Below are 25923 nucleotides of genomic sequence, written 5' to 3'. Positions count from 1 at the left end.
GCATAAATTGATTTCTAATATCTGAATTTTTGTATAATACCACGATCTGGTTATGTAAAGCGATTCCACGCTATTATACCAAGAGCATTATTATTCATTATATCTATGTAAATATGTAACTGCCTAAATACGAATAAAACCAGAGGATATATCACTGCACAATATATTACTTCATTTCTTAATGAATTCAATATTCTATTATGATATAAAGTTATGTTTATTGCTTATTGTATAATTGACAATAGATTTAAAAGAATACAGTGATTATTGGCCAACAAATTGACAGTGACAGTAAATTAAACAATAGAATTCAGTTCATCAGCCCCCAGTTTCGAAGAACCTCGTCCTGTGAAAGAGGCCAAAGTTTCGTCAACAAAGCCCATCCCGATCTCTGCGTGGTAAGCAGATATTCGTTTTGCGGATCCTGAAGATGACTGTAAGCGCCCATAACCAAACTCTGACAAATTCTCGCGCAAACAGTAACTTTCAAAATCTTCTTCTCGATATCTGTCAGCTTCCTAAGTTCCTGGTAACCTTCGATGACGTATTTACCCATCGCCACGTCGCCAACTTGTAAAAGCATGTAACACAGTGTGATAGCTAACTCGAAAATGAGACATGTCCGGTGCGAATCACCAAAATCGATCACGGCAGCTATTTCTTTGCCATTACAATCCATTACGAAATTCTGTTCGTTCAAGTCGCCATGAATTATACCCTGCTGGAGGTCCGGTGTGACCAGAAGCACGTCCTTCTCGAAGACTCGTATCACCTGATGCGCCAACTCCCTTTCGTATGAATTCCTCAGAGCATAGGTAAATAGACGTAACATTGGCACGGAATTCAACATCCACAAAGTCTTGTGGTCGATGAAAGCTGGATGAGAGAAGGCCGTCAAAACATTACTGAGTTTAGCCGTGAAATTGCCTACGTTTCGGAACAATTCTGGACTAATTGGAACACGGTACAACAGTTCGCCAGGCAGATAAACCAACAGCCTCACGGCATACTTGTCAGTGCGTTCATCGACATTCAACGTGACCAGAGTATAATATAGTCCATGTATATTTTTTACGGGCAAAGGACATTTAATACCTTGTTGGTTTAGATATATCAACATTTCAGTTTGTGCTTCGATCACATCGGTTTTCTGTGAATCCAAAGAGTTGATAATTTTCAAAGTATAGCCATGATGACTGATAGTCGTAATATGAATATTTGTACACGATTCCTCGCAAATTACATGATAGTTTCTGTCATCATACCCATTTAATTCGATTATACTCGATGCGTTCAAACCATAAAATTCTTCTAAGAGCCGCATAGCTGTTTGATTGTTGCATGGTGGACGAATCTGTCGATCCGGCATTGGTATGTCCTCCATTATCACTTTAGATCCTAAAAACTTTTTAAACAGGATATATATATTAAAACCTTTGCCTTCCATGAATTAGGTACAGAATGAAAAATGAAGACGAAATAAGTTGCATATAGACATGCCGTTGAAAACATTATTCTAAATTTATGAATAGTAATTGTTACGTTCTATTTAATTAAAACGTTAATTTAAAAAAACGGGTAACGTTAACTAGCGCTTAAAGCAACTGGCGATAAGTTCCACTTTCGGCTAACCTGCTATGTGCGGGAATACCGGCACGGGAGGAGGATTAAAGTTGTTCGAAAATAAATTAACAATATGTAACGATACATATTATTCAAATCTTACTCGATTTCGATATTGACGATTGACTGACAGACCGACGGATGTAAAACTTTTCGGTTAACAAAATGGTAATTCTTCGGTTGACAAAATGATGATTACTAACTGACAGACTGACGGATGTAACCTCTTCGGTTAACAAATGGTAATTAACACTTCGGTAGACAAAAAAATGATAACTAACTCTTCGATAGAAAAAATGATAACTAACTCTTCGATAGACAAAATGATAACTAACTTTTCGGTAGACAAAATGATAACTAACTTTTCTGTAGACGAACGGTAATTATCACTCGATAGGCGAACGGTAATTAATTATTATTGACTTCTCTGAGTCTCTACATTTATTTATATCTGTCGGAGATGAAAAAACGTCGGGGTCTTTCTTTTGAAAATGTTTTGGAAGATCACCAACGTTTGTTCAAACTGCCGACTTTGTTTACAGTTTTAAACTGTCTTAATATCGTTATAAAAACATAGTTAGATGAGTTTTTCGCAAGATGTAGCTTTTAGCGGCTTTAACTGTCTTTCACCTCAAATACTGTAAACACGGTCTCAAATAAACGTTTTAAATCACCTTGATTTGAAAGAAATTACCGATTTTACTTTCGCACTACGGATCGTGCGGGGCGCGGGACGTGACAGTGATATTTACATTTTACATTTCTTTACGTTTCTTTTTGTTACGAACTTTCATTTCAAATAGTTGTATAATTAAAATATATTATAAAGAAGGAATGTTTCGTTCTTTAGACGTTGTCCATTAATTTAGCAAATATAAATTCGAAAACAGCAAACAAACAATAGTTGTAACTATATTTTTCATATGTGGAAATCATTAAATAATGGAACTCTCAAATAAATCGCTAAAAATAAATTATTTTCCTCGAGGATGTCGGTCCTTCTCCAAATACGAAGACACGCAATTCGCTGCTATTCGTTGGCGAATGACGCAGCTCGCAAAGTGAATTGTACGTAGGATGGTATACGCAATAAGTATGGTGGGGATAAATGTATGATGATTGATATTTATCGTTGCTCGTTAGGTTGCGCGTTATCCAGCGAGAATGAAATGTGAAGTATCTTTTATGTACATATTCTGATAACACGAGGCGATAAACGATCTTATTATAATCAAAGCTGTCTTAAGTTTCCTTATATTACGATTATTCATTAAACTAATTGTTCTTTGCCGGTTATCAGGATATTCGCTATAATTATTTTTTTTTTTTTTTTTTTTTTTTTTTATGGCACTATAAAATACTAATAAAATACTAAATAAAACTTTAATAAATTCTTAACTTTTATTTAAAAGACCAGATGACTATTCAAGGTAATTTTTTATTGCAAGTTATACAATGTTAGTTTATGAAGTAATTTAATAATTTCGATATACATGTATGCGAGTTAATATTATTTTTTTAAAAAGTACGTATAAAATTTTTGATACTTTTGACAAATATTAAATTTAATTGTTTCAAAAATCAAATGAACGATATACTTATACATTGATGAAAAGAACTGTCAATAAGATTTATAGAATTATAATCTGCTTTTAGCATTCATCAAGAATTTAAAGATTTAAATTTCAAATACTCGACATATGTATATTTTTCATGTAGACATCGATTTCATTTTTAATATAACTATTATACGTAAAAACTTATGTATATATATATATATATATATATATATAATATAATTATAACTTACCAAATAATTAAAGTAGAATATTGAGAAATATATAACTATATATGTGCTTGATTTAATAATTACTCTGTTGATTTTATGTAATATAAATACAAAACGAAAAATTCAATTAACAGTTAATAGTATAGTTAATTTTTCATTATACACTGCACAACTTTTACACTATTATAAAATGAATGATTTATCACTCAGGATATATTGCGTTAGCTGTATAACCATAAAGATGGCATACAAATGCAAATCTTCAAACATTGGTGGATTTAGTTGACCAATAAAATTGGAGGGCAATGATAACTGAATAATCTACAGTGTGCGATCTATAGGTTGGTAGTATATGGCGTTACTCATTTTTGCGGGAATACGTTAAACATAGATGTTTAATGTGTATTTTACCAAAATCTTTTCCAAAGTATTTTCACGAAATCGTACAGTATTTGTTCAATATTATTAGCTATTTCTTACTTAAAGCGTAAATACTAATAACCTGCTCTATATAAAACCATGGCTGTCCAACCAAATCAACAATTTAATATGGGTTAGTGTAACAGTGTAATTTCTTAAATTATTTTTTCATTAATTTGTAAATAATCATATATAAAATATATTGTAGATCCACCAAGTCAACAGAGTTTTGTTAGATTTTTTAAAAATCTACCGGAAGTAAGTAAACATAATACATTGCATCTGCATTAGTACTTATCTTTATATTATTAAAAATAACGGTTTTACGATAATTATAAAAGCAATAAAAAATAGAATTTAAAAAATAGATTCATTTATTTAAATAACAATGTAGAATATATATATATATATATATAATAAACTTATAACAGTGAATTTTTTATAATACTACATCAGCTTCTTGAAATTATTAAATTAACAATTCCAATAATAATAGTACATTATAACACTGATAAATAAATTTTATTTAATAAATCTTACATATATTAAAAGCTCATATCATGAACCTATATTACTAAAAATTACATATAAATAAATGTCAATTAAAAAAATTGAAAGTTATGCTTATCCAAAAATATTTCTAGCCTTTTCTTTGGCTTTATCAAAAGTAGTTGTAATTTTGTGGCCAATTCTTGTCCAAAGAGACGATGGACGTGGTGGTTCAGTAGTATCATTTATATTTAAAGGTTCTACAGGTAATGGCGGCATTGTCAATTCTGTTGTTGTTACCACTATTTCTGGTTTTTCTCGAATATCCCATGGATCCGTATTACTTGTAGATGGCAGTCTAGCACTAGGGTTTATTGTCACTCCAGAATATATATCTCCGCTATGTGTCGGATCATATTGTCCACCTCCATAAACTTCCAAAATTCTTGGCTCCAGCTTAGGTTCAGACGAAACAGTTCCTACATGCTTCTGTAAATTTTCATTTTCTCTTATTTGTTGATCAGACGTCAATTTATTTTCATGCTGAATATAACGAAATGGTTTTCTCACAGATTTAATTCCTTGTTCAGTTGCATAGTTTTGAGGTTGCCAATGTGATACCTGCTGATCTGAATTATCAACTATATATTTAATGTGTTCTTCTTGCTTTGGATTTTGTTGTAAATTAGAAAATTGTGTTTGTATTGATCGGTGCTGCAAATCTTCCTTATTCTTCTGATCTGTTTGTTGTACGAATTGTCTTTGATCGCTTGGATGATACGTATAATGCCATTGCAAGCCTACAGTTGCATCGTTCGATTTGTGTAACCAATTTACTTGGTCCACATTTCCTCCTTCAACATCATATCCACCACTTCCAGCTTGTTGACTTAACTTCTTAGAAACATCTTTATCTTGTCCTTGATCCCCTCTGGTACTTTGTCTCCTAATATTATCTTTATCACCTTCTATATTCACTTGTGGAGGTAATTCATAAATATTTGGTGCATCTGTATCTCCAGCATTAACGTTCAAATTATTCTGATTATCAATATTATACATATCTTGATTTAATACCTGTGTATTAACTATTGAACCACGCCTTGAATATCTTGATCTTGGTTTAGGTTTTTCTGCAGGCTTCGGCAAATCATCCTCTGGTTGTGCACTAGTTTGTTGAGTCAAATGGCCCCACTTCTGATCCCTCACATTAGGCTGCCAGGTTGGAAAGGATTGCTCTGATTCCTGACCAAACTCAAGTTTTCCAGAAGTCTGTTGAGTAAGATCATCAGATTCCCCCGTTTTCTGTGCAAAATCTCCTAATTGCTGATCGGTACTCTGTGGTTTCCAAGATTGATAAGATTGTTGCGAATCCTGACCAAACTCAAGTTTTCCTGAGGTTTGTTGAGTAAGATCCTCGGATTCCCCTGTTTTCTGCGTAAAATCTCCTAATTGTTGATCAGCACCGTGTGGTTTCCAGGGTTGATAAGATTGTTGCGAATCCTGACCAAACTCAAGTTTTCCAAAAGTCTGTTGAGTAAGATCATCGGATTCTCCTGTTTTCTGTGTAAAATCTTCTAATTGTTGATCGGCACTTTGTGGTTTCCAAGGTTGATAAGACTGTTGCGAATTCTGACCAAACTCAAGTTTTCCAAAAGTCTGTTGAGTAAGATCATCGGATTCACCTGTTTTCTGCGTAAAATCTCCTAATTGTTGATAGGCACCCTGTGGTATCCAAGGTTGAAAAGATTGTTGCGAATCCTGACCAAAGTCAAGTTTTCCAGAAGTTTGTTGAGTAAGATCATCAGATTCCCCTGTTTTCTGTGTAAAATCTCCTAATTGTTGATCAGCACCGTGTGGTTTCCAGGGTTGATAAGATTGTTGCGAATCCTGACCAAACTCAAGTTTTCCAAAAGTCTGTTGAGTAAGATCATCGGATTCTCCTGTTTTCTGTGTAAAATCTTCTAATTGTTGATCGGCACTTTGTGGTTTCCAAGGTTGATAAGATTGCTGCGAATTCTGACCAAACTCAAGTTTTCCAGAAGTCTGTTGAGTAAGATCATCAGATTCCCCTGTTTTCTGCGCAAAGTCTCCTAATTGTTGACTTGCGCTCTCTGGCTTCCAAGGTTGAAAAGATTGCTGCGAATCCTGACCAAACTGAAGTTTCCCAGAAGTTTGTTGAGTAAAATCATCAAATTCCCCTGTTTTCTGTGTAAAATCTTCCAATTGTTGAGTTGCGCTCTGTGGTTTCCAAGAATCATAAGATGGCTGTGAGTTTTGCTCAAATTCGACTTTTCCAGATGATTGTAAGGTAGGATCATTAGATTCCCTTGTTTTTTGAATAAGATCTTCCAATTGTTGAATAGTATCATGTAGGTTCCACGGTTTTTGAGACTGTTGTGATTCTTGACTAAATTCAAGTTTTCCAGATGTTTGTTGAGTGAAATCATCAGATTCCCTGGTTTTTTGTATAAGGTCTTCTAACTGTTGGATTGTACTGTATATATTCAATGATTTGTCTGATTTTTGTGATTCCTGGCCAAATTCAAGATTTCCAAATGTTTGTTGAGTGAGGTCATCAGATTCCCTAGTTTTTTGAATAAAGTCTTCTAATTGTTGGATTGTGCTGTATATATTCCATGATTTATCTGATTTTTGCAATTTTTGATCAAATTCTATATTTCCAGGAGTTTGCTGTGTAAGGTCATCAGATTCCTTTGTTTTTTGAATAAGATCTTCTAATTGTTGAATTGTATTGTGTAGATTCCAAGGTTTATGGGATTGTTGCGATTCCTGGTCTAATTTAAGTTTTCCAGAAGTTTGTTGAGTAAAGTCATCAGATCTTCCTGCATTCTGTGTAAGATCTTCTGTATGATGATTGACACTATATCGTTTCCACGATTGATAAGATTGTTGCGAATCCTGACCAAACTCGAGTTTTCCAGAAGTCTGTTGAGTAAGATCATCAGATTCCCCTGTTTTCTGCGTAAAATCTCCTAATTGTTGATCGGCACCCTGCGGTTTCCAAGGTTGATAAGACTGTTGCGTATCCTGACCGAACTCAAGTTTTCCAGAAGTCTGTTGAGTAAGATCATCGGATTCCCCTGTTTTCTGCGTAAAATCTTCTAATTGTTGATCAGCACCCTGTGGTTTCCAGGGTTGATAAGATTGTTGCGAATCCTGACCAAACTCAAGTTTTCCAGAAGTCTGTTGAGTAAGATCTTCGGATTCCCCTGTTTTCTGCGTAAAATCTCCTAATTGTTGATCAGCACCCTGTGGTTTCCAGGGTTGATAAGATTGTTGCGAATCCTGACCAAACTCAAGTTTTCCAGAAGTCTGTTGAGTAAGATCATCGGATTCCCCTGTTTTCTGCGTAAAATCTCCTAATTGTTGATCGGCACCGTGTGGTTTCCAGGGTTGATAAGATTGTTGCGAATCTTGACCANAACTCAAGTTTTCCAGAAGTCTGTTGAGTAAGATCATCGGATTCCCCTGTTTTCTGCGTAAAATCTCCTAATTGTTGATCGGCACCGTGTGGTTTCCAGGGTTGATAAGATTGTTGCGAATCCTGACCAAACTCAAGTTTTCCAGAAGTCTGTTGAGTAAGATCATCGGATTCCCCTGTTTTCTGCGTAAAATCTCCTAATTGTTGATCGGCACCGTGTGGTTTCCAGGGTTGATAAGATTGTTGCGAATCCTGACCAAACTCAAGTTCTCCAGAAGTTTGTTGAGTAAGATCATCATTGATGTATTTACTTTGTGTTTGTTGCGCTTCATCTTGTTTACCATACTTTGCATGGCGCTTATATTTTCTTGGATATTGGGAGGTACTTTGTGCATATTGCGAATTATAATCACAGTCCACAGTATCTACACCAGATATTAATTTGTCTAACATTTTTTTACCATGAGTAAAACCATCTTCTTTGAATTGATGTAAATAACTATCTTGTTGTTGTATTCCTTGATGTAAATTATGTCTGTTGTCGTATTGATTATTATTATAATGGAGACTGTGCTGGTTCATATGTGAAATGTCTGTGGTATGCTGTGGCATGGATATTTCTTTTGTATGACTAGCATTCCAATGTTCTTTGTAGTGAGATACACCTTGCATGCCTGATTGGATCCTGCTACTTTGACTTTGTGCATTGTTCCTCAAATTATCAAGAAACGTTTGGGTCTGTGCGATTTGTCTAGATTGATGTGCATCTAACATTTCTGCTTGCTGATAATTATCTGTTTGCTGTTGTGAAGTTGATCCGCTATATATATTCCTATTGTAACCACTGTTTCCAGTATTGAGTACACTAGTATATCCTGATGTTGGATTAATAAGTTGACTAGTTGGTTGAAGTTTTTGCGCATATTCTTCATGTCTTTCATATGTACTGTAGCTGTTTGCACCATAAGTATTTTGGTAAGGATTCCTATAAGGTAAATGTTCATTTCTAATGTCCGAGGAATGCTGTTCTTCATTATGTGTTGTAGATAAACTATTCCTGTGGTTATGTTGTCTTCTATAATTATTATTGTTTATATTATGCATGTTATCAATAGACAAATCATGAGTACTAATATGTGCCTGTCCAATGTTGGTGGATCCCACAGCCTCTGCTGTAGAAATATGTTTGAATTCTTGCCCTATTTCTTTTTCGATTTTCTCTAGTTTCTGGTGTACATCGTGCATTCCAATTTTTGTGATTTTAGGAATAGGAACTCCATCAGATGAACTGTAACTAGAAGTATAATTCCTTTTATAGTAACGAACCTTTTGAGGTCCTGATACATATTGACCTTCTTCTTCAAATACATGACCACGTCCTCCGTCAGTTTTATAAGAATCTACTGTACTCCAATTTCCATGCTGTCCATTAAAATGATAAGGTTCTTGTAAAATTTGTGTATTCAAGTTAGATCTACTTTGCGGAATCACTTGTGATCTTCCACTGTATTCTCCAAGATCTTCGAGTCTTTCACCTTTAGTGTATGATGATTGAGTGTGTTGTTGGCTCTGTATTTTATTATACTTATGTTGTGCAACTGATTCTGAATTTGCCATTTGATTATAAGTGTTGTGAGAATTAAAAACTTCTTGAGTATTGGGTAAATGTATATCATGTCTATTATTTTGATATTCAAAATCTGATAATATTTCACCGTTAGGATATTTTGTACTGTAAGAAGAAGAAGAATCTTTCCTATAATATCTTACTGTTTTGGGACCTGTGACATATTGACCACGTTCTTCATGCACTTTTCCATGTCCATTGTCTATATCATAGTCATTATGTTCAGACCATGTGCCAGGTTTTGAATAGTCAAGTCCTTGTAAATGTGATGCGGTTTGTGACAAACCACCAGAAGTTTGTGTTTGATATTGTTTAACATAAGAAACACAAGATTCTATGCATCCAGTTGGCGCAGATAATGCATATGTTATTAATAAAGATAAAATGACAATACTTTGTGCCATCATGTTACTAGTTTGATCTCTGAAAATATAAAATTGATTTAGCTATTTTTTTTTTTTTTTAATGAAAAACGCATGTAAATAAATTTTTATATTATTATAAAATATATTTTATATATTATTCGTTAAGGAACAAAAATAACGCTTAAATATTATATTTACAATAAAATTAGTACTGTGTATCGGTTGTTAAGTTAAAATTATAAATTTAATTACCATGTGGTGAAAGATCAAAATCCACTTAAGAATTGATGATTGAGATGATCTCAGTGGCAGTATATGTTGATATGTACTATATGCAAGTTGGAGCAATTCCATTTATGTTAGCTCCCCCTTCTTCATCACTTCTTTGAAAACATTCTCTTTCATTCTTACATGGTGATAATATTTTCTGTGCATTTATCCCAGTTATGTACGTACATTCTTATCACAACTAATAATTCACAGTAACAGAAGAGAAAAGCAGACAAACAGTGTCTAATTTATGTTTTGTATTAGCTAGAAAGACCCATTTAATTTTTATTCAAGTACCATGCATACATATTTTAATTCAAATGTTTAATATAAAATAATATTGAAAAGCTTGTATTATATGCTTTATTATATTTATGAAAATTTATAATAAAACTACTTCATGAATTGTAATTAAAGAAAAAAGAAGCTATTGCTATATTAATAATTTCATAAATATATAATATTTCACTTCATTATATTTATTTATGTTTCTTATAGATATATAAATATATTTCTTTAATTTCCTGATAATAATTACACAAATGGTTTCCACTAATAGCTGCAAATTTGATTTGATGTATCATCAATGATGTCATCCTCAATGTATAACATCCTTGTTGCAATATGGTAATTTATTCCTATTTCATAATAGGTGGAACTTCAAGGTGACAGATTGAAAGGATTACCGAGATACATGAATGAGACAAATGTTCTATTTTTAATTCTAAGATAGGTGTATCTTTCATTGTATTTATATGTTGTAGCATTATTTGAAAGAAATACATTTCTCTTTATTTTATACTACATATTTAGTATAAAAGTTTCTTATACTCATATAATAATGTATTTAACAAAATATTGCTTAAACAATTGAATATAATGAATTGAAATAGTTCATAATGTTTTTAATGGCCTACTTACATACGCTATATATTACTGACCTTCCTGGAACATGAACTTTGATCTTTTATCACAATAAAAATAATACTTCCAAGATAATGTCATTAGCAAATTTTCTTAATTTTTCTATTCACAAATTATTTTTAAATTTCATATTATACTAACATATTTGTATATGATATTTTGATCTTCTGTATGAATTATCAGTGATATTCTATATTATTTTCATATTATTCGTTATTAAATTAGTATATGATTTTATATTAATATTTTATTAAACTAATATTCTTTCTATATAATAAAACTTTCAATAAAAGATAATAAAAGATAATAAAAAATTAAATGTATATATAATTATTCAATGATGTCATATTAATGTAATACGTTAAATTGATATGTCTTTTCCACAATATATCAGATTTCCTTGAACTCATACGTATTACATTAATATCAATTCATGACTTTTTGACCCTAGATAGACATTGACCTACAGATATGTAACGAGATTCTTCATTTTCTTGAAAACAAGTGTAATAATTACGATTTGGTAATAATTACAATTTTCATATTAAACGTTCATATGTCTAACAATTTTCAAAAATTAATTTTATTTTTTAATTTTTGTGTCTCTGCAGAATTATAATATTTACAAATTTGTGTTACTTTAGAAACGTATATCTGTCATAAAAACGAGTTAGTTATACAAATAGGTCAAGAATATATCTAAAGATAAAATCATATGATATAATTCTGGATAGGTAGTCTCATTATAATATACTATATATCATTATATTATTAATCCTCAGATTTTAAATTTAAAATATATGTATGTAATCAAATACTGATTGATTTCAGAAACTTAATACCACTATACGATTTTTTAATAGATCAGATTATTACACATTACACGGTAATGATGCTTTATTTGCTGCGCAAGAAGTTTTTAAAACTACGTCGGTTTGTAAGATGATAGGAGCTGGTAGGTTCTAAAATTCAACTTTAAAATATTTATTTAACTGTATTACTACCAAGAATTATTAATAAACCTTTATTCTATTTATTCTATACTTCTACTAATTTATTATGTACTTATTTAAAAAATTTTCTGTACAATGCAGAGCCATACAAAACCGAGGGTGTTATTCTTAACAAAAATCATTTTGAATCTTTTATACGTGATCTACTGTTAGTAAAACAATATAGAGTAGAAGTTTATGTTAATCAAGGATCGGCAAAAAATCAAAATTGGGTATTAGAATATAAAGGTTCTCCTGGAAATTTAACACAATTTGAAGATACACTGTTTGGCAATAATGATGTTGCTGTTAGTGTACATGTCATAGCAGTGAAATTAGGAATGGAGGCAAAATCTAGAGTGAGTAGTATTAAATAACCATGTGATAAACTTTTCGTTAAAAAGTTTTTATAACTAGTTTTATTATACATATATATGTACATAGTTTTATTATATATATACACTTTATCATTTTTTCAGATTGTTGGCTTAAGCTGTGTAGATACTACAGCAACTTCATTTTCTGTTTGTGAATTTCAAGACAATGAATCATTTTCCAATTTGGAATCACTGGTTGTTACACTCGCTCCAAAAGAATGTTTATTAATTCAAGGCGAAGGCAGTTATGAATTCCAAACTCTTAAACAAGTAAACAGATAAGATATTTCTTTCGTATAATACAGTTTAACTAAAAATCTTAATGATACGAATGGAACATTTATTCTTTTCCTTCCTTTTCTTTTTTAGGTCATGGAACGAAATAATGTAATGGTTACTACAAGAAAAAGAAGTGAATTTTCTAGTGAATCAGTTATACAAGATTTAAATACTTTAATAAGATTCAAGAAAGGTCAACAACAAAATGTACAGTCTTTACCTGAAGTCAATTTAAGCTTTGCTATGTCAGCTACTTCTGCGCTTATTAAATATTTAGATGTAAGTATATTATATTAATAAAGACAAAGTATTTTAATTTAATTTGATAATTTTCTACTAGTTAACATCAGATGAAGGGAATTTAAATCAATTTGCTATAGACCAAATAAAGGAGTCACGTTATTTAAAGCTAGATTCAGCTGCTATAAAGGCACTTAATATTGAATCACGCGTTGATACCTCTTCTATTTTAAATGGAAACGCACCTACAAGTATTTTGGGTATTTTGGATAAATGTAGGACTTCACAAGGTCATAGATTGCTTGCACAATGGATTAGACAACCTTTAAAAGATTTATGCCTTATAAAAGAAAGACATGATATTGTTGAAACACTAGTGAATGATAATGAATTACGAACTAATCTTAGTGAAGATCATTTAAGACGCATACCGGATTTGCAAGTGCTTGCAAAAAAATTGGCCAGAAAAAAATCAACTTTACAAGACCTTTATAAGTAAATAATGTATCTACATTATATAATATAATTATATATATATATATATATATATATATTTATATTTGTTTTATTTTAGGATTTACATGTGTATATCACATTTGCCTAGATTATTAGAACAGCTTTCTAATATAAACGTAATAGCCTTAAAAACAATGTTCAGTGATCCTTTGAGTGAACTTATTAAAGACATGGACAAATTTCAACAAATGGTTGAACAAACAATTGATTTAGATTCCGCCGAAAAAGGAGATTTCTTAGTACGAGCCGAATTTGATGATGAATTGAAAGGTACTTATACAATCTTTCGTTTCATTGTACCATACATGTAAATATGTTTTCTTGCGTATAAATTTACACATATTGATATTAGAATTAAAAAATACTATGGATGAAGTGGAGGCGAAATTACAATCTCAATTGGGTAAAGTTGCTAATGACCTTTCAATCGAAGCTGGAAAAACTCTAAAGCTAGAATCAAATCAACAGCTTGGATATTATTTTCGTGTAACATTGAAAGAAGAAAAAGTACTAAGAAATAAGAAACAGTATATTATTCTGGATTCTAATAAAAGCGGTGTACGATTTCGGAGCAATAAATTAAATGATTTAAATGATGAATACATTGTCACTAGAGATAAATATACAGTGGAACAAAAAAAGGTTGTTACAGAAATAATTGAAATTGCAGGTATTTTATATATTATATATTACATATATATAAGCGTATATAATTAAAACTTTGCAAAAATTAACTAAAAAGCAATTAGGAAATAAAACAACTACATGTTTATATCATTGTATTACTATCTCTTGGACAGCTGGTTACAGTAGTACGATAAAAGCTATTGGAAATGTATTGGCATCTCTTGACGTACTTACTGCTTTTGCTTCTGTTGCTGTAAGTGCTAATAAACCATATGTACGCCCTGAAATGCTACCTACCGAAGCGGGTGAGTTTAATCTTACACAAGTTCGACATCCATGTTTGGAAATTCAAGAAGGAGTAGATTTTATAGCTAATGATATCAGTTTTAAAAGAGGTAATTTTTAAAAATATTGTCTGATAATATTATTTTGATAAATGTAGAATAATTACTAAAATTATAGGCGAATGTCATTTTTGCATCATAACTGGTCCAAATATGGGAGGTAAAAGCACCTATATAAGATCTGCTGGTGTCAGTGCTTTAATGGCACATATTGGAAGCTTTGTTCCTTGCGATCAAGCAAGAATATCATTATTGGATTGTATATTAGCCCGTGTAGGAGCTGATGATTCTCAATTAAAAGGGCTTTCTACATTTATGATGGAAATGATAGAAACTGCTGCTATATTAAAAGTAAATTGATGATATTTATAGCATTAAATATTGAATAATATGTATATATTTATATTTTATACGATTTCGATAGACAGCAACTTGTAATTCCCTCGTGTTAATTGACGAATTAGGCAGAGGAACCTCTACTTATGAAGGTTGCGGTATAGCATGGTCAATCGCCGAGTAATATATGAACAATCTTATGATTTTATCACAAATCTTTATTTTTCTGTATAATTTATAACAATAAAATTTTCTGCAGATATTTAGCAAAAGAGATCAAATGCTACTGTCTTTTTGCGACACATTTTCATGAAATAACTAAATTAGAAGAAGAAGTATCTGCCGTTAAAAATCAACACGTTACAGCCCTTGTAGACGATAATAAATTAACTTTATTATATAAAGTAAAACCTGGTATATGTGATCAAAGTTTCGGCATACATGTCGCTAAAATGGCTAATTTCCCACAAGATGTTATAGAGGTAAAACATGTCTTGATTTATATTTTTAAATTTTAATTTTGCCATAATAATGATAAGTAAACGAATATTTCATTTAGTTTGCTAAGCGTAAACAAGCAGAGCTTGAAGATTACCAAGACACAGTTTTTGAAGGTTCTGATAATCCACAAAAAAAGAAAGATATTATAAAGGTAATCATATATTTGTTAGAAACACATAAAAATCTTAAATATTGTTGATATAATCTAATCTCTAATAATGTTACAGGAAGCTGAAGTTCTTATTGCAGAATTTATTAGTAAATGCAGGAATTTGGACAAATCATTATCTGATGCGGAACTAGAAGATAAAATTTCAACATTTAAAAGAGAAGTTCTATCTCACGAAAATCCCTACATAAAGACACTTCTAGCAGCTTCTTAACTTAATGTAAAACAATTACTTTATAAAAGTACTGTCCAGTATTAATCACATGAGTATTACTAATTTAGGTATAAAAAAAGGTACACTGTTGTTTTACAAATCCTGCATTGAATCACAATTTTTGATACTATTGTATATATTTATGCTTGTTATATATATATATATATATATAACAAATAAATATGAATAAATATAAATATATTTTATAATCAAAATATCTTTTGAATAAATATACCTCTACCACTGATCTCAGATATTTAACAAAATCACAATACAAGTTATCTCCAAAAATATGATACCTTTACCATAGATGAAGTACTTTATATATGGGATTGGAAATAAAATATCCTTATTGCCTATATATAGCTATTGTTATTTTTATATAATTATAAAGTTATAAACAGAGTATCATGTATATTCAGACATTTTGAAAGTCGTGCTTTTCATTCTATTCCATTCTTCTATGCTAAGATAGCGAACAGCAGCAAACTTATAGATCATGAGATTAAAAATTCATTAAATATGAAATCTACCTTACAAATATTTGTGATAACATCTTTAATAAGTAATGTTTATTGCTGGTTTTATTATCATTGTAGTAATTCTTATTGAAGTATCATCCGTCGATAACATATTGATTCACTATTTTCACCATTGTAACCTTGAACTTGACTCACGTATTCACTGTTTGTGGGGAGTGTCTGCAATCTTGTATTAGTAACTATTAATTATTATATCTTTTGTATAACTTTTATTAATAATTATGGATCCTTCGATCTTCCCTGAAGAAATTTGGGTAAAAATCTTATTATATTGTGATGTACCTGATATTATTGCTATCGGTAATACGTGCAAATATTTGAGGAAAGCTTCAGATACTGATTACTTGTGGTAAGTTTGAGATTAAGTTTATGTGAAAAATACATTGAAGTTCAATAACTCACTTGCAAAGTAGATAAAAGTTTGTACTATTATGAATTTGCTAACATTGTAAGACTGTAAATAAGATGACACTTTCGCAAAGTTCATAATTATCACATAGAATTTCTTTGTATAAAAGGGATTTATCATTAATTGACTTTATTAAAATATACACAATTTTAAAAATGAATGTATATTTAAAAATTTATTGCTATCAACTATTTATAAAATTTATTCATGTCTTTCCAGGAAAATGAAATGGCTACAATTGATTTCAAAAGTACATTTTAGATTTCCAGATATAAAGTGTTTACAATTACTTAGTGTCAGCTTTAAAGCAATGTGCTATAGATTATATATGGTAATTACATTGGGAGAAAATGTTCATTTCCCAAAATGTCGTCACTGCAGTGGTTATACATGTCAAAGAAATTGCGTTGAAGGTTCTAGCGCGAAAGTAGTAATTGAAATTGGAAATAAGTATACATGGGTTATTGAGCCACACTTTGAATTAAGGAGACATTTTTCAATGTTTGGCGTACCTAAATATAATAATGAAACATATTTGGAACAAACACAAAATGTCCCAAGTAGTAGTACACGTCCAAAATGTGATGGCAAATCACTAGCTAAAAAGTTAAAACTATTGAAATTATCTGAATTAGCAACTGCTAAAATCCCTAGACCTAGTGGTCCATTTTGTGTTTTTTGTAATTCTGTGAAATTATATAGAGAAAAGAAGAGATTAATTACTCATCAAAATGATCCAACATGTTATGCAAGGCCAAATCCAATTTATGAGAAACTTATAAATGGATATTGCACTGATACCGTTGAAGTACTTGGAATTCCAAATGTTGATCTTGTTAGTCCAGCAGAAGCATTATTAAGTGATGGAACATTTCCTGTTCTTAAAACATTTGTTGGTCATTTGTTTCATCAAATGAGATTAACTTCAACATTAAGGAAACCCAATGCAGTGCTCATGTTTTGTGAACCATTGGCTATGCATCCAATGCTAAGAAAACAATTGTTGCATTACTTGTTCCAAGAAGTCAAAGTATCAAGGTAAGATAGAAAAATTATATTGTAAGAAGGTATTCTTTTATAAAGTAAATAAATTTCTAGAGTATGTCTGGTTCCTAAACCTTTAGCAGCATGTGCAATGCTGGATGTGGAAACATGTGTCGTAGTTGATAGTGGTGCTTTAAGTACAACAGTAGCTGTTGTAATTGGCGGACGCGTTATACCACAACGTTGGAGATTATTACCTGTTGGTGGTTGGCATGTAGCTTACCATCTAAAACAAGCTATGCATTGGTATCTAAAAGGATGTTATCATATTCCTATATCATATCTGGATACATTACCTATTAAAGAAAGGTGTAGACTAAGTTACAATATCAAAAATGAAGAGAGAAGAGTAGGACAAAAAAATGAAGAATGTATTAAAGTTAGAGTTCGAAGTTATACTGATAATAAGCAATTTCTGGTTAGTGAATTTACATATGTATTCATACAGTTAAAGTCCTTTACAAAGTTTAGTGTTATAATAATTATTTACATTTTTTAGAGAGTTTCCTTGGGTTCAGAATTATATATTGCTCCCGAAATGATGTATATCGACCTTGGTTTACCACAAGTGATAAAAGATATAACGTCTGGTTTATCGGAAGAAATATTGCACGATTGTCTCTCACACATTTTGCTCACTGGAGGCAATACACACCTTTCAGGTTTTGGGCTAAGATTGACTAAAGATTTACGAGAATTATTACCAGAGCACAGCAAGATATTAGAAGTAAGAAGTTGTCCTGGTACTCATAGTTGGAACGTTGCAATGGGTTCCACATACGTGCCTTTAGCTGTACATCCTGGTAAATATATAATAATCTTTATGTAAAAGACATTTATTTGTCTAAAACAATATGCGCATGTATATAATTCATTTGCTGTAATCACTATTTTAGACAAGACACCGCCAGAATATGTAGAAGGTAATCCATTTTGGTTGTCAAGAGAAGAATATGTTTTATTTGGGTGTGAATCGTTAGAGCAGTAAATCCATAATAAGTGATTTTTTACAATGTCAATACCTCACTTATTATATAAATGCAAACATTTGCATGTGTAAAACTGTTGAAAAAGTAAAGGAAAAACTGTCATGAAGAAAATCTTCTCATGAATTGCCTTTAAATTAGATGCAAAATATAATCGTAGATAATTGGAGGAGCATTCCAAGATAAAGTGCTTGGACAAAAATAGATATTGGTTGGTATTAGCGATTGTTTTCGAAAATATTTCCTTATATAAGAGATTTCATACATTTATTCAATGTTTTGGAAGGCTTGAAATCATATTAGTAACATACATGCTATGTTGTAGATACTTCTGGGGCCCATCTTACAAGGAAACGGAAGGTGTAAGCTCTACTAATATGTATCCAATGAATACTGGGATAGACACACGTTTCCGCACCTATCTTGCAATGTTATACCCATTAAGCACTTTTTGTCATCACATTATCATTGATCTCTATCAGTTTAACAACATTTTAAATCCATTCGATATCATGTATCAAATCACATCACTTCCAAATTCTCTTTTACGTTTTCTTGACATTCTAAAACGTCACTAGTAATTAAATCCTCAACTGATCTCATAATGTAGCTAAGATTTCTTAATTCAAATCATAGTAAGTTAAATAAAATTGTTTCTACATCGTAGAACTTAATCAATATCTGGATTTTCTACTCTTATTGAATAGCACCTAAATCCAACAATATGGATTCCGTCCATCCTAAGTTTTCAACAATATAACATTACATTATTGATCGCTTTTATAAACTTTAGAGAAATGATCAGTAAATGAGGTACTAAATTGGAGAACATTTATATTGTAATATGTATTCTACATCCTTTATTTTAATACTTTTATTGCACATCAGATTTTCCTGGTAACTCATTCCCATTAGCATTGAGAATTAATCATTCCATACTCATGGCGAACTGCCATTTATGGTCCATATTCCCAAAATTATATCTTTTCCTATCCCTTATAAGATGATTTTTATGCATATAGCCCAAACAATAATTTGTTTTGTACATACATACGTACATACATACATACGTACATACATACATACATACATGTTTAATTGCTTAATGTACAGGTAAATAATTTTAGAAAGTATTATTTAAAAATAAGTATTATAAATTTTTGAAAACTTGTTCATGATTTCAAATAAATTTACAATACATCATTCTTGCCAAAATAAGAAATATCTATTAATAGCAAGGAAAAAAAAAGAAGAAAGAAATAGCAACATTTCTAGTCACTTTGAATATAATTAAACTATTTAGACTTCTCTTCCAAGATAGTAAATACTATTAAAGAAAAGAATTTATAATGAGATTTTAGACTCATGAATCTTTAAATATTAATATTATGCGGTATACGATTATTGTTACCATAATTTTCTTCAATTCTAGATATGATTTTGTAAACAATTTAATATGCAATTGTTGTTTTTGATATGTACATTAGAAATTCTATTAATTGTTAGGCTGTAAGTAAAAACTTATATAATATTTAAGAAGTTGTACAACATTTTAATACTAATTTAAGCAATACTCTAATATAATAGTATATAAATTAATTTAACACATACGTATGTTATAAATATCATAGTAAACTATGTTTTTGTTATTGAAAAAGAATCTATGCAAGTTATTACATTATTGAAACACATTTTAATTTATGATCTTATGATTATTGCTATATATATATAGGTGCTTATATAACATAAGTCTACATAATGTAAGCATGTATATAATTTAATAATTTTAAGCTATAAAATGATATGAATATTTATAATACAGTTTTTACAAATTATACACACTTAAGATCTAATTTATGTTCTCTTATCTTAAAATATTTGATTTGAATAATTCGTAATACTATATAACGTAATACATTATAACGTAATATAATATAACGTAATACAATATAACGTAATATAATATAACGTAATACCAAATACCGTAACGTAACAGTATAACGTAGTATAATATAACGTAATTCTATATACCGTAATACTATAAAACGTAACACATTATAACGTAATACTAAATAACATAACACATAACGTAATATAATAGAACGTAATACTATATAACGTAATATAATATAACGTAACTCTATATAACTTAACTCTATTTAACGTAATACATTATAACGTAATACTATATAACGTAATAGATTATAACGTAATACATTATAACGTAATATAATATACCGTAATACTACGTAATGTAATACGATATAACATAATACTATATAGCGTAATACTATATAACGTAATACTATATAACGTAATATTGGGTTGGCAATTAAGTGATTGCGGATTTTTTCATTAGCACCTAATGCATATATAGTATGCATATATTATATAGTAGTAAGGTATATAGTATATGTTATATAGTAGTATATATTATATAGTAGTAAGGTATATAGTATATGTTATATAGTATTATATATATAGTATGTTAAGTTTATTCGAAAATATTAGAATAGTTTATTGGACATCGATCCGAACTCTACGTAGTTCATGACGGTGTCTCGGCAGTCTGACGAGCGCATGTTCCACGGTTGCAGAGCTTTTCGTTAATCGGAGCTGTGTAAGATATTTTGTGTATCTGGAAATTTAACGCAAAGGTACGTTGATCGGAAATTGTGGTAAATACAACGCGAAGGATAATTCTAATTATCTCATATCTAGTTATAGCTTATCGCATCGGTTTGTTTATGCTTTATATAAATTGCCCTACGCGCATGGATGGACGATGCATCTGGAGAAGTGGACTGTGACGAATAACAACGAACAGCAGGAGGATTAACAAGAGGAAGAAGGAGAAGAGCGTTTAATCGCTGACAATGAGAAAATGTATTATCTCGTTGGTTGCGTGCGAGCGTAGGAGGAGAAGTGTGAAACGAGGGGAGGGCAGGAAGTAGTAGCTCGTAAATGTGTAAATAAGATGTGTAAAAAAAAAAGTGTCTGTTAATGTGAAACGTTTTGCGTGAAGCAGATAATAATAAGAGCGTAAAAATATAGGGTGAAAATACGAGGTGTGTAATAAAGATGCGTAAATAAAACAAACGCGTTTCTAACTTGGGTGTGTGAAAGGTGGAGCAGGGAAGGCAATAGCGATTTTGATTCAGCATGGGAATTTAACAAAACATGGGTTAATTTTGTTAGAAAATTGTAAAATATGTAAAAATATTGTAGACGTTAGATGCGTGAAAGTTGAAAAAAGTAGGAAAAGAAGGAAAAGAGGTAATACGTAAGGCAACATAATTTTCTGGATGGCAAAAGAATGGATTTGTTTGGATTCTAGGAGACTAAAGAATAGATAAAGATACATTTAGGGGATATGTGTGCCTTGTTTATTCGACCATCAACCATAAATTGTGAAAGTAGGCTTTAAAAAGATAAATGACAGATAGAATAGCTTTCAAAGGTTAAGAAAGGTGTAATTGTGAAATGTATGGGTAATGGAATAAAATACCATTACGAAAGGTAGTAATTATATCTGGAAATATATTAATAAGGAATAACATGATTGCAATTTTGTAATTATACAGATAATATATGGAAAATGATTAACGTTAAACGACTTCCATCTAAAGGAGTGAAAGGTATTAGAAATAAAATGGAACTGTATTATTAAATGTAGTAATTATATAGAATTATAGGAAATATGGTGGTAATTACATTCAGGTAAGAAGAACGCTGGAAGAAGGTTTAGCGAAAGGGAATAGAGAGAAAGGAAATTGTTGAAAGGCGTAATGTTATTTGAGAAAGGAAAGTTGGTACAGAAAGAAGCGAACTTTCGACCGTACGCGGGGAGGCGCGATCTCGAAGAAGCGCGCCAACGGGAGTCGTAAGTTCCCATTACGATTTGAATAATTGACGCCACGAATCGTTCGATCCCTTATTTCGGTCAAGAGAATAAGGGTGGTTGAATGAATATAACGTTAATGAATATTAACAGGTTAATATATATTTTCAATAATCCAACAACTTGAATGTGATACAATGTTGCGTATGTGGATTGTCAAACTACGAATGAGTACGACCTCAGACTCGTTTCGTGTTGGCGACTGTGATGACGGTATCTTCTGTCGATTGACTGTCTTCGATTTGGCGATTCTGCTGACTTGACTTCTGACTCCTTCTGTTCCTTGAACTGTGTTTTAACTCGAGCTGGTTTTAACTGACTGATGAGCTTTGACTGTTACTTGAATGTTACTGTGGAACAAGTCTAGAGAGCAAGTTTAGAAATCAAGTATAGAGCACAAGTGACTGATCTGTAATTGTGAGAACAAGTGAAGTTCGTTCTTGTGTGATTACGGAGGAAAGCTCAGAGTAGGTGTCTTTGTTGTACGAAGAAAGCGGATTCGTTGCTCACACTATTCGTTAGAAAAGTGAGGGTAACGATCCGCGATGCCCATTGGTTATTACCAACGTTAGGAATGAAGATAGGAGGAAGAAGCCTCCTACCAACGTGGCTCATGGGTGACATTGTTTATGGGAAATACCTGCTTTTCGGTTAGACAAATATCCGCTTTCTCCGTAATTTGTAAGAACGTGCGATAAACCTAAGGACTGTTCTAAGGACCAGCCATAAACCAAAAACACTTGCAGGATTAAAGGTTCCTGTAAGCTAATAAGATTCAGTTTATGGTGGGGCTTTATTGAGGTTTATTGAGGGTCCGAATAACGGCACGCGGACCCTTGACGGCCAGACAATGAAGGGCGGCGCATGGACTATTCCACGCGACGTAACAAGAAGAGAGAAATGTATAGGACTTGGTAAATTTAATAAGTGGTAAATGGGTGGTGAATGGAAAGAAGGGCAGAGAATAATAGGATGTATCTAAAATATTTTTTTGATGAAAAGATAGAAGATAAAAGAGCGGTGATTGTGGGAAAAAATGGATTAAACATAAATGTTGGTTTAAGCAAGCAACACGTAAAGAACCCGGTTAGCTCCGCGGTAAGGTGTCGGACTCGTAACTTTTTGGTGGCGCGTTGGATTCTCGAGGCTGCATGCGGAGCCCCGTTGTTGTTGCGGGGGGCGGAGGGGCGGGGCTCGTTTCTTCACCCTGGGGTTTCTTCGCCGGGGTGGTGTGTCCAAACTACCCGATTTTGCTCCCGTAAGCAATTTGTGTTGCACGTTTGGTAGGCGTGGGGAGAAAGAGAAGAAGAGTACTGTGTCTGGTCCGGGTAGGCATGGCATGTAGATGGGTAAGGACACGAGCATTTATCGCACAATAGATTCAAATATAGAGGGAATTTTACCGGATATTACAGTTACAAATTACAAACTTTATTAAATAAAACGAGGTAAGTAATTAAATGAACAATTGACCTAAAACAACATTAATATGTTAAGATTATGTTAATACATAATCTTATATTAGAAACAGAATTATAACAGAACTATATGTGTGAAAGTATCAGAATTACATGTATATTTAAGGATTAACGTAATTGTTGAACAACAGTATATGCTTGGAATGAAGTTGAAAAAGTTTTTCAATCGGTATAAAATATTCTGTCGAGTTGCAAAAATTAACAATGTTGTAAAATATCTGCAATTGTTATGAATCCAAATATTATATTAATAGTTCTCCTCCCTCTGAAATAGGTGACTATAGGTTGACCACTGGCCAACTTCACGATTGGTTATTATAGTCAACATTTTACCTGATTAATTCACTCTCCAAGGAATTGTAGGAACTTCCTTAGAAACTGTGCCAAGTTATTCGTGCACAAAAAATCGTAAATTACCTACTACCAAAATTGACGGAGTCGTCCCGGGTCACGAAGGGTCGTCGTGCATAATTGTTACTAATTGAATTATCGAAAATTCGACGAATTAGAAAAACACGTGTACGATCGATGAAAGACGGCTCAAACTGTGGCAAAGTAACAGGAGTATAGAATGTGCGTGGAGGTATGTCAACTCCTGTTAGGCAAGGAGAAGTATATTGCGCGAAAAGGACAGACGTACTTCTCCCACCAATTTCACGGTTATTCCTTAATTACTATTATTATTATTATTCCCGAAATTGGATGCGCAACGCTAATAAATATTAATCTACGCACTCGTATTTAAGCAATACACAACACTAATAGCGAGAGATCCCAGATCTATTAATATTCAATATTAAATATAAATCGTATATCAAATGTTACCCATGCTCGAATAAAAACAACGATAGAATCGTTTATACACGGCTTAACTGTCTTAGTTAAGATAAATTAAACATTACCAAATTTCCATGAATATTCATCGGATTAATTACTAATGGTCGTTGCGTCCATATATTAATGTTCCTCTTAATTGTATATTATCCCTGCTATCGACCAGTAACCAGCACAAAAAAAAGGAAAAAGAAGGAACTAGAAGAAGTTAAAACAAACGTATAATATAATTAAATGGAAAAGCAATCAAACTCAAAATTTATTACAAAAGCTTACGATAGAAGATACCGGAAATAGTATCCGATTTAGTAGGAGATTGAAGAAAAATTAAAACGAAAAGTTTCAGAAAACCACTTAATCTCATTATCTTAATGTTCAATGAATCGTTAAATAAACGAGTATTAATTAAACGATATTAATAACAAGATATAAACGATAGTGAAAATATAGTAACGAATAGTAATGAAGAATCGACGCCACCAATAGATTAGAATACCTGGCATAACGCGATCCATGTAATCGGTACGAAATCAGATGACTGAATGACTCCTCGTCCTTAGTTTCGCTACGCAACTTCCAAAGTGGTGTGGGGTCGCACGAACCGCTAGCACAAGCAGGTACGAAACGTTAAACGATGTAAACAAAAACAAACGCATACATCTGCAAAAGCATTCATCTTCTCACGGTGTCCAACGGTATCCCATGGCGTCCCACGTCGCAGTCCAGTCTAGATTATCCAAAATTGTTTCAGCGGCTTTTGGTGACCCAAACTGGACTGGTGCGTAGTTCTTAACTTGGTATCGTGATCCAAAGATTAATCAACTGATTAATTTTTGGAAAACTATGCCAATTACCGGGTCTCACCACGAGGAGGTGACTACGCAAGAGACCCGCCCATGAGTTATTTAACGTTATTCATCGGTCTCGACATTCAACCTATTGGCAAGAATGTCGAGTTCTGACTCTACTTGATCATGGGCCTGCGTAAAGAGATAGTTATTTCGTAGCCTAATCGCGAAACACCTATCTCCTACGCAGCAGTTACACGAATCTTTACAAACGTAAAACAAAGCTTACGCAACGCAACTTCTATCTCCCACACGACGCAACATGTATCTCACACACAACGATTACATCGATCAGTACATTCATCGTACAATAATTCGCAAACACTATCGGCAA

At 31.8% G+C, this 25923-nt stretch overlaps 3 protein-coding genes and 1 long non-coding RNA gene across 9 annotated transcripts; 3 read left to right on the top strand and 1 right to left on the bottom strand.

Annotated features, from left to right (window-relative positions):
- Window positions 1-198: 198 nt before the first annotated feature.
- LOC122571210 (hydroxylysine kinase) lies at window positions 199-3494 on the bottom strand. Of its 2 annotated transcripts, XM_043734675.1 has the most exons (3): window positions 3434-3494; window positions 1266-1405; window positions 199-1150 (listed from the first exon to the last, which is right to left on the bottom strand). In XM_043734675.1, the coding sequence occupies exons 2-3, from the start codon at window positions 1341-1343 to the stop codon at window positions 311-313; spliced, it is 918 nt and encodes a 305-aa protein (XP_043590610.1). In that variant the 5' UTR covers window positions 1344-1405; window positions 3434-3494; the 3' UTR covers window positions 199-310. The 2 variants fall into 2 exon arrangements, with proteins under 2 accessions (XP_043590610.1, XP_043590600.1); XM_043734665.1 differs by having other exon boundaries at window positions 199-1405; window positions 3434-3488.
- Window positions 3481-15762, top strand: LOC122571185 (DNA mismatch repair protein Msh2). 4 transcript variants are annotated; one of them, XM_043734623.1, is made up of 15 exons: window positions 3481-3965; window positions 4041-4090; window positions 11816-11907; window positions 12047-12303; window positions 12424-12591; window positions 12691-12879; window positions 12941-13335; window positions 13415-13626; window positions 13709-14026; window positions 14157-14378; window positions 14446-14678; window positions 14752-14843; window positions 14923-15145; window positions 15223-15315; window positions 15392-15762. In XM_043734623.1, the coding sequence occupies exons 3-15, from the start codon at window positions 11895-11897 to the stop codon at window positions 15545-15547; spliced, it is 2571 nt and encodes an 856-aa protein (XP_043590558.1). In that variant the 5' UTR covers window positions 3481-3965; window positions 4041-4090; window positions 11816-11894; the 3' UTR covers window positions 15548-15762. The 4 variants fall into 4 exon arrangements, with proteins under 4 accessions (XP_043590558.1, XP_043590548.1, XP_043590568.1 ...); XM_043734613.1 differs by having other exon boundaries at window positions 11784-11907; XM_043734633.1 differs by lacking the exons at window positions 3481-3965; window positions 4041-4090 and adding an exon at window positions 11246-11475 and having other exon boundaries at window positions 11784-11907.
- A 423-nt stretch (window positions 15763-16185) lies between these two features.
- On the top strand, window positions 16186-20125 carry LOC122571203. Its single transcript, XM_043734651.1, has 6 exons — window positions 16186-16438; window positions 16718-17536; window positions 17597-17960; window positions 18042-18345; window positions 18439-18739; window positions 18854-20125. The coding sequence occupies exons 1-5, from the start codon at window positions 16311-16313 to the stop codon at window positions 18528-18530; spliced, it is 1707 nt and encodes a 568-aa protein (XP_043590586.1). The 5' UTR covers window positions 16186-16310; the 3' UTR covers window positions 18531-18739; window positions 18854-20125.
- Window positions 20126-20871: 746 nt separating this feature from the next.
- LOC122566092 lies at window positions 20872-22177 on the top strand. Of its 2 annotated transcripts, none has more exons than XR_006316391.1 (3): window positions 20872-20930; window positions 21040-21185; window positions 21250-21900. It is a non-coding gene; the product is annotated as an uncharacterized LOC122566092 (long non-coding RNA). The 2 variants fall into 2 exon arrangements; XR_006316392.1 differs by lacking the exon at window positions 20872-20930 and adding an exon at window positions 22048-22177 and having other exon boundaries at window positions 20959-21185; window positions 21250-21998.
- The last annotated feature ends 3746 nt before the right edge of the window (window positions 22178-25923 follow it).

This window comes from Bombus pyrosoma, linkage group LG1 (assembly GCF_014825855.1).
Source record: "Bombus pyrosoma isolate SC7728 linkage group LG1, ASM1482585v1, whole genome shotgun sequence".
NCBI lineage: Eukaryota > Metazoa > Arthropoda > Insecta > Hymenoptera > Apidae > Bombus > Bombus pyrosoma.
The sequence above is the reverse complement of the archived record's forward strand: the minus strand, read 5'-3'. Positions and strand labels throughout refer to the sequence as shown.

Bases quoted from the DNA above. Each gene is read 5' to 3' on its own strand.
- LOC122571185 (XM_043734613.1), top strand. From the start codon at position 3,932: ATGGCTGTCCAACCAAATCAACAATTTAATATGG. The intron at 12,592-12,690 runs GTAAACAGATAA...TTTCTTTTTTAG, and splicing joins AATTCCAAACTCTTAAACAA to GTCATGGAACGAAATAATGT. The intron at 14,027-14,156 runs GTATTTTATATA...TCTCTTGGACAG, and splicing joins AGAAATAATTGAAATTGCAG to CTGGTTACAGTAGTACGATA.
- LOC122571210 (XM_043734665.1), bottom strand. From the start codon at position 1,384: ATGGAGGACATACCAATGCCGGATCGACAGATTCGTCCACCATGCAAC.
- LOC122571203 (XM_043734651.1), top strand. From the start codon at position 16,311: ATGGATCCTTCGATCTTCCCTGAAGAAATTTGGGTAAAAATCTTATTA. The intron at 17,961-18,041 runs GTTAGTGAATTT...TACATTTTTTAG, and splicing joins CTGATAATAAGCAATTTCTG to AGAGTTTCCTTGGGTTCAGA. The intron at 18,346-18,438 runs GTAAATATATAA...TCACTATTTTAG, and splicing joins GCCTTTAGCTGTACATCCTG to ACAAGACACCGCCAGAATAT.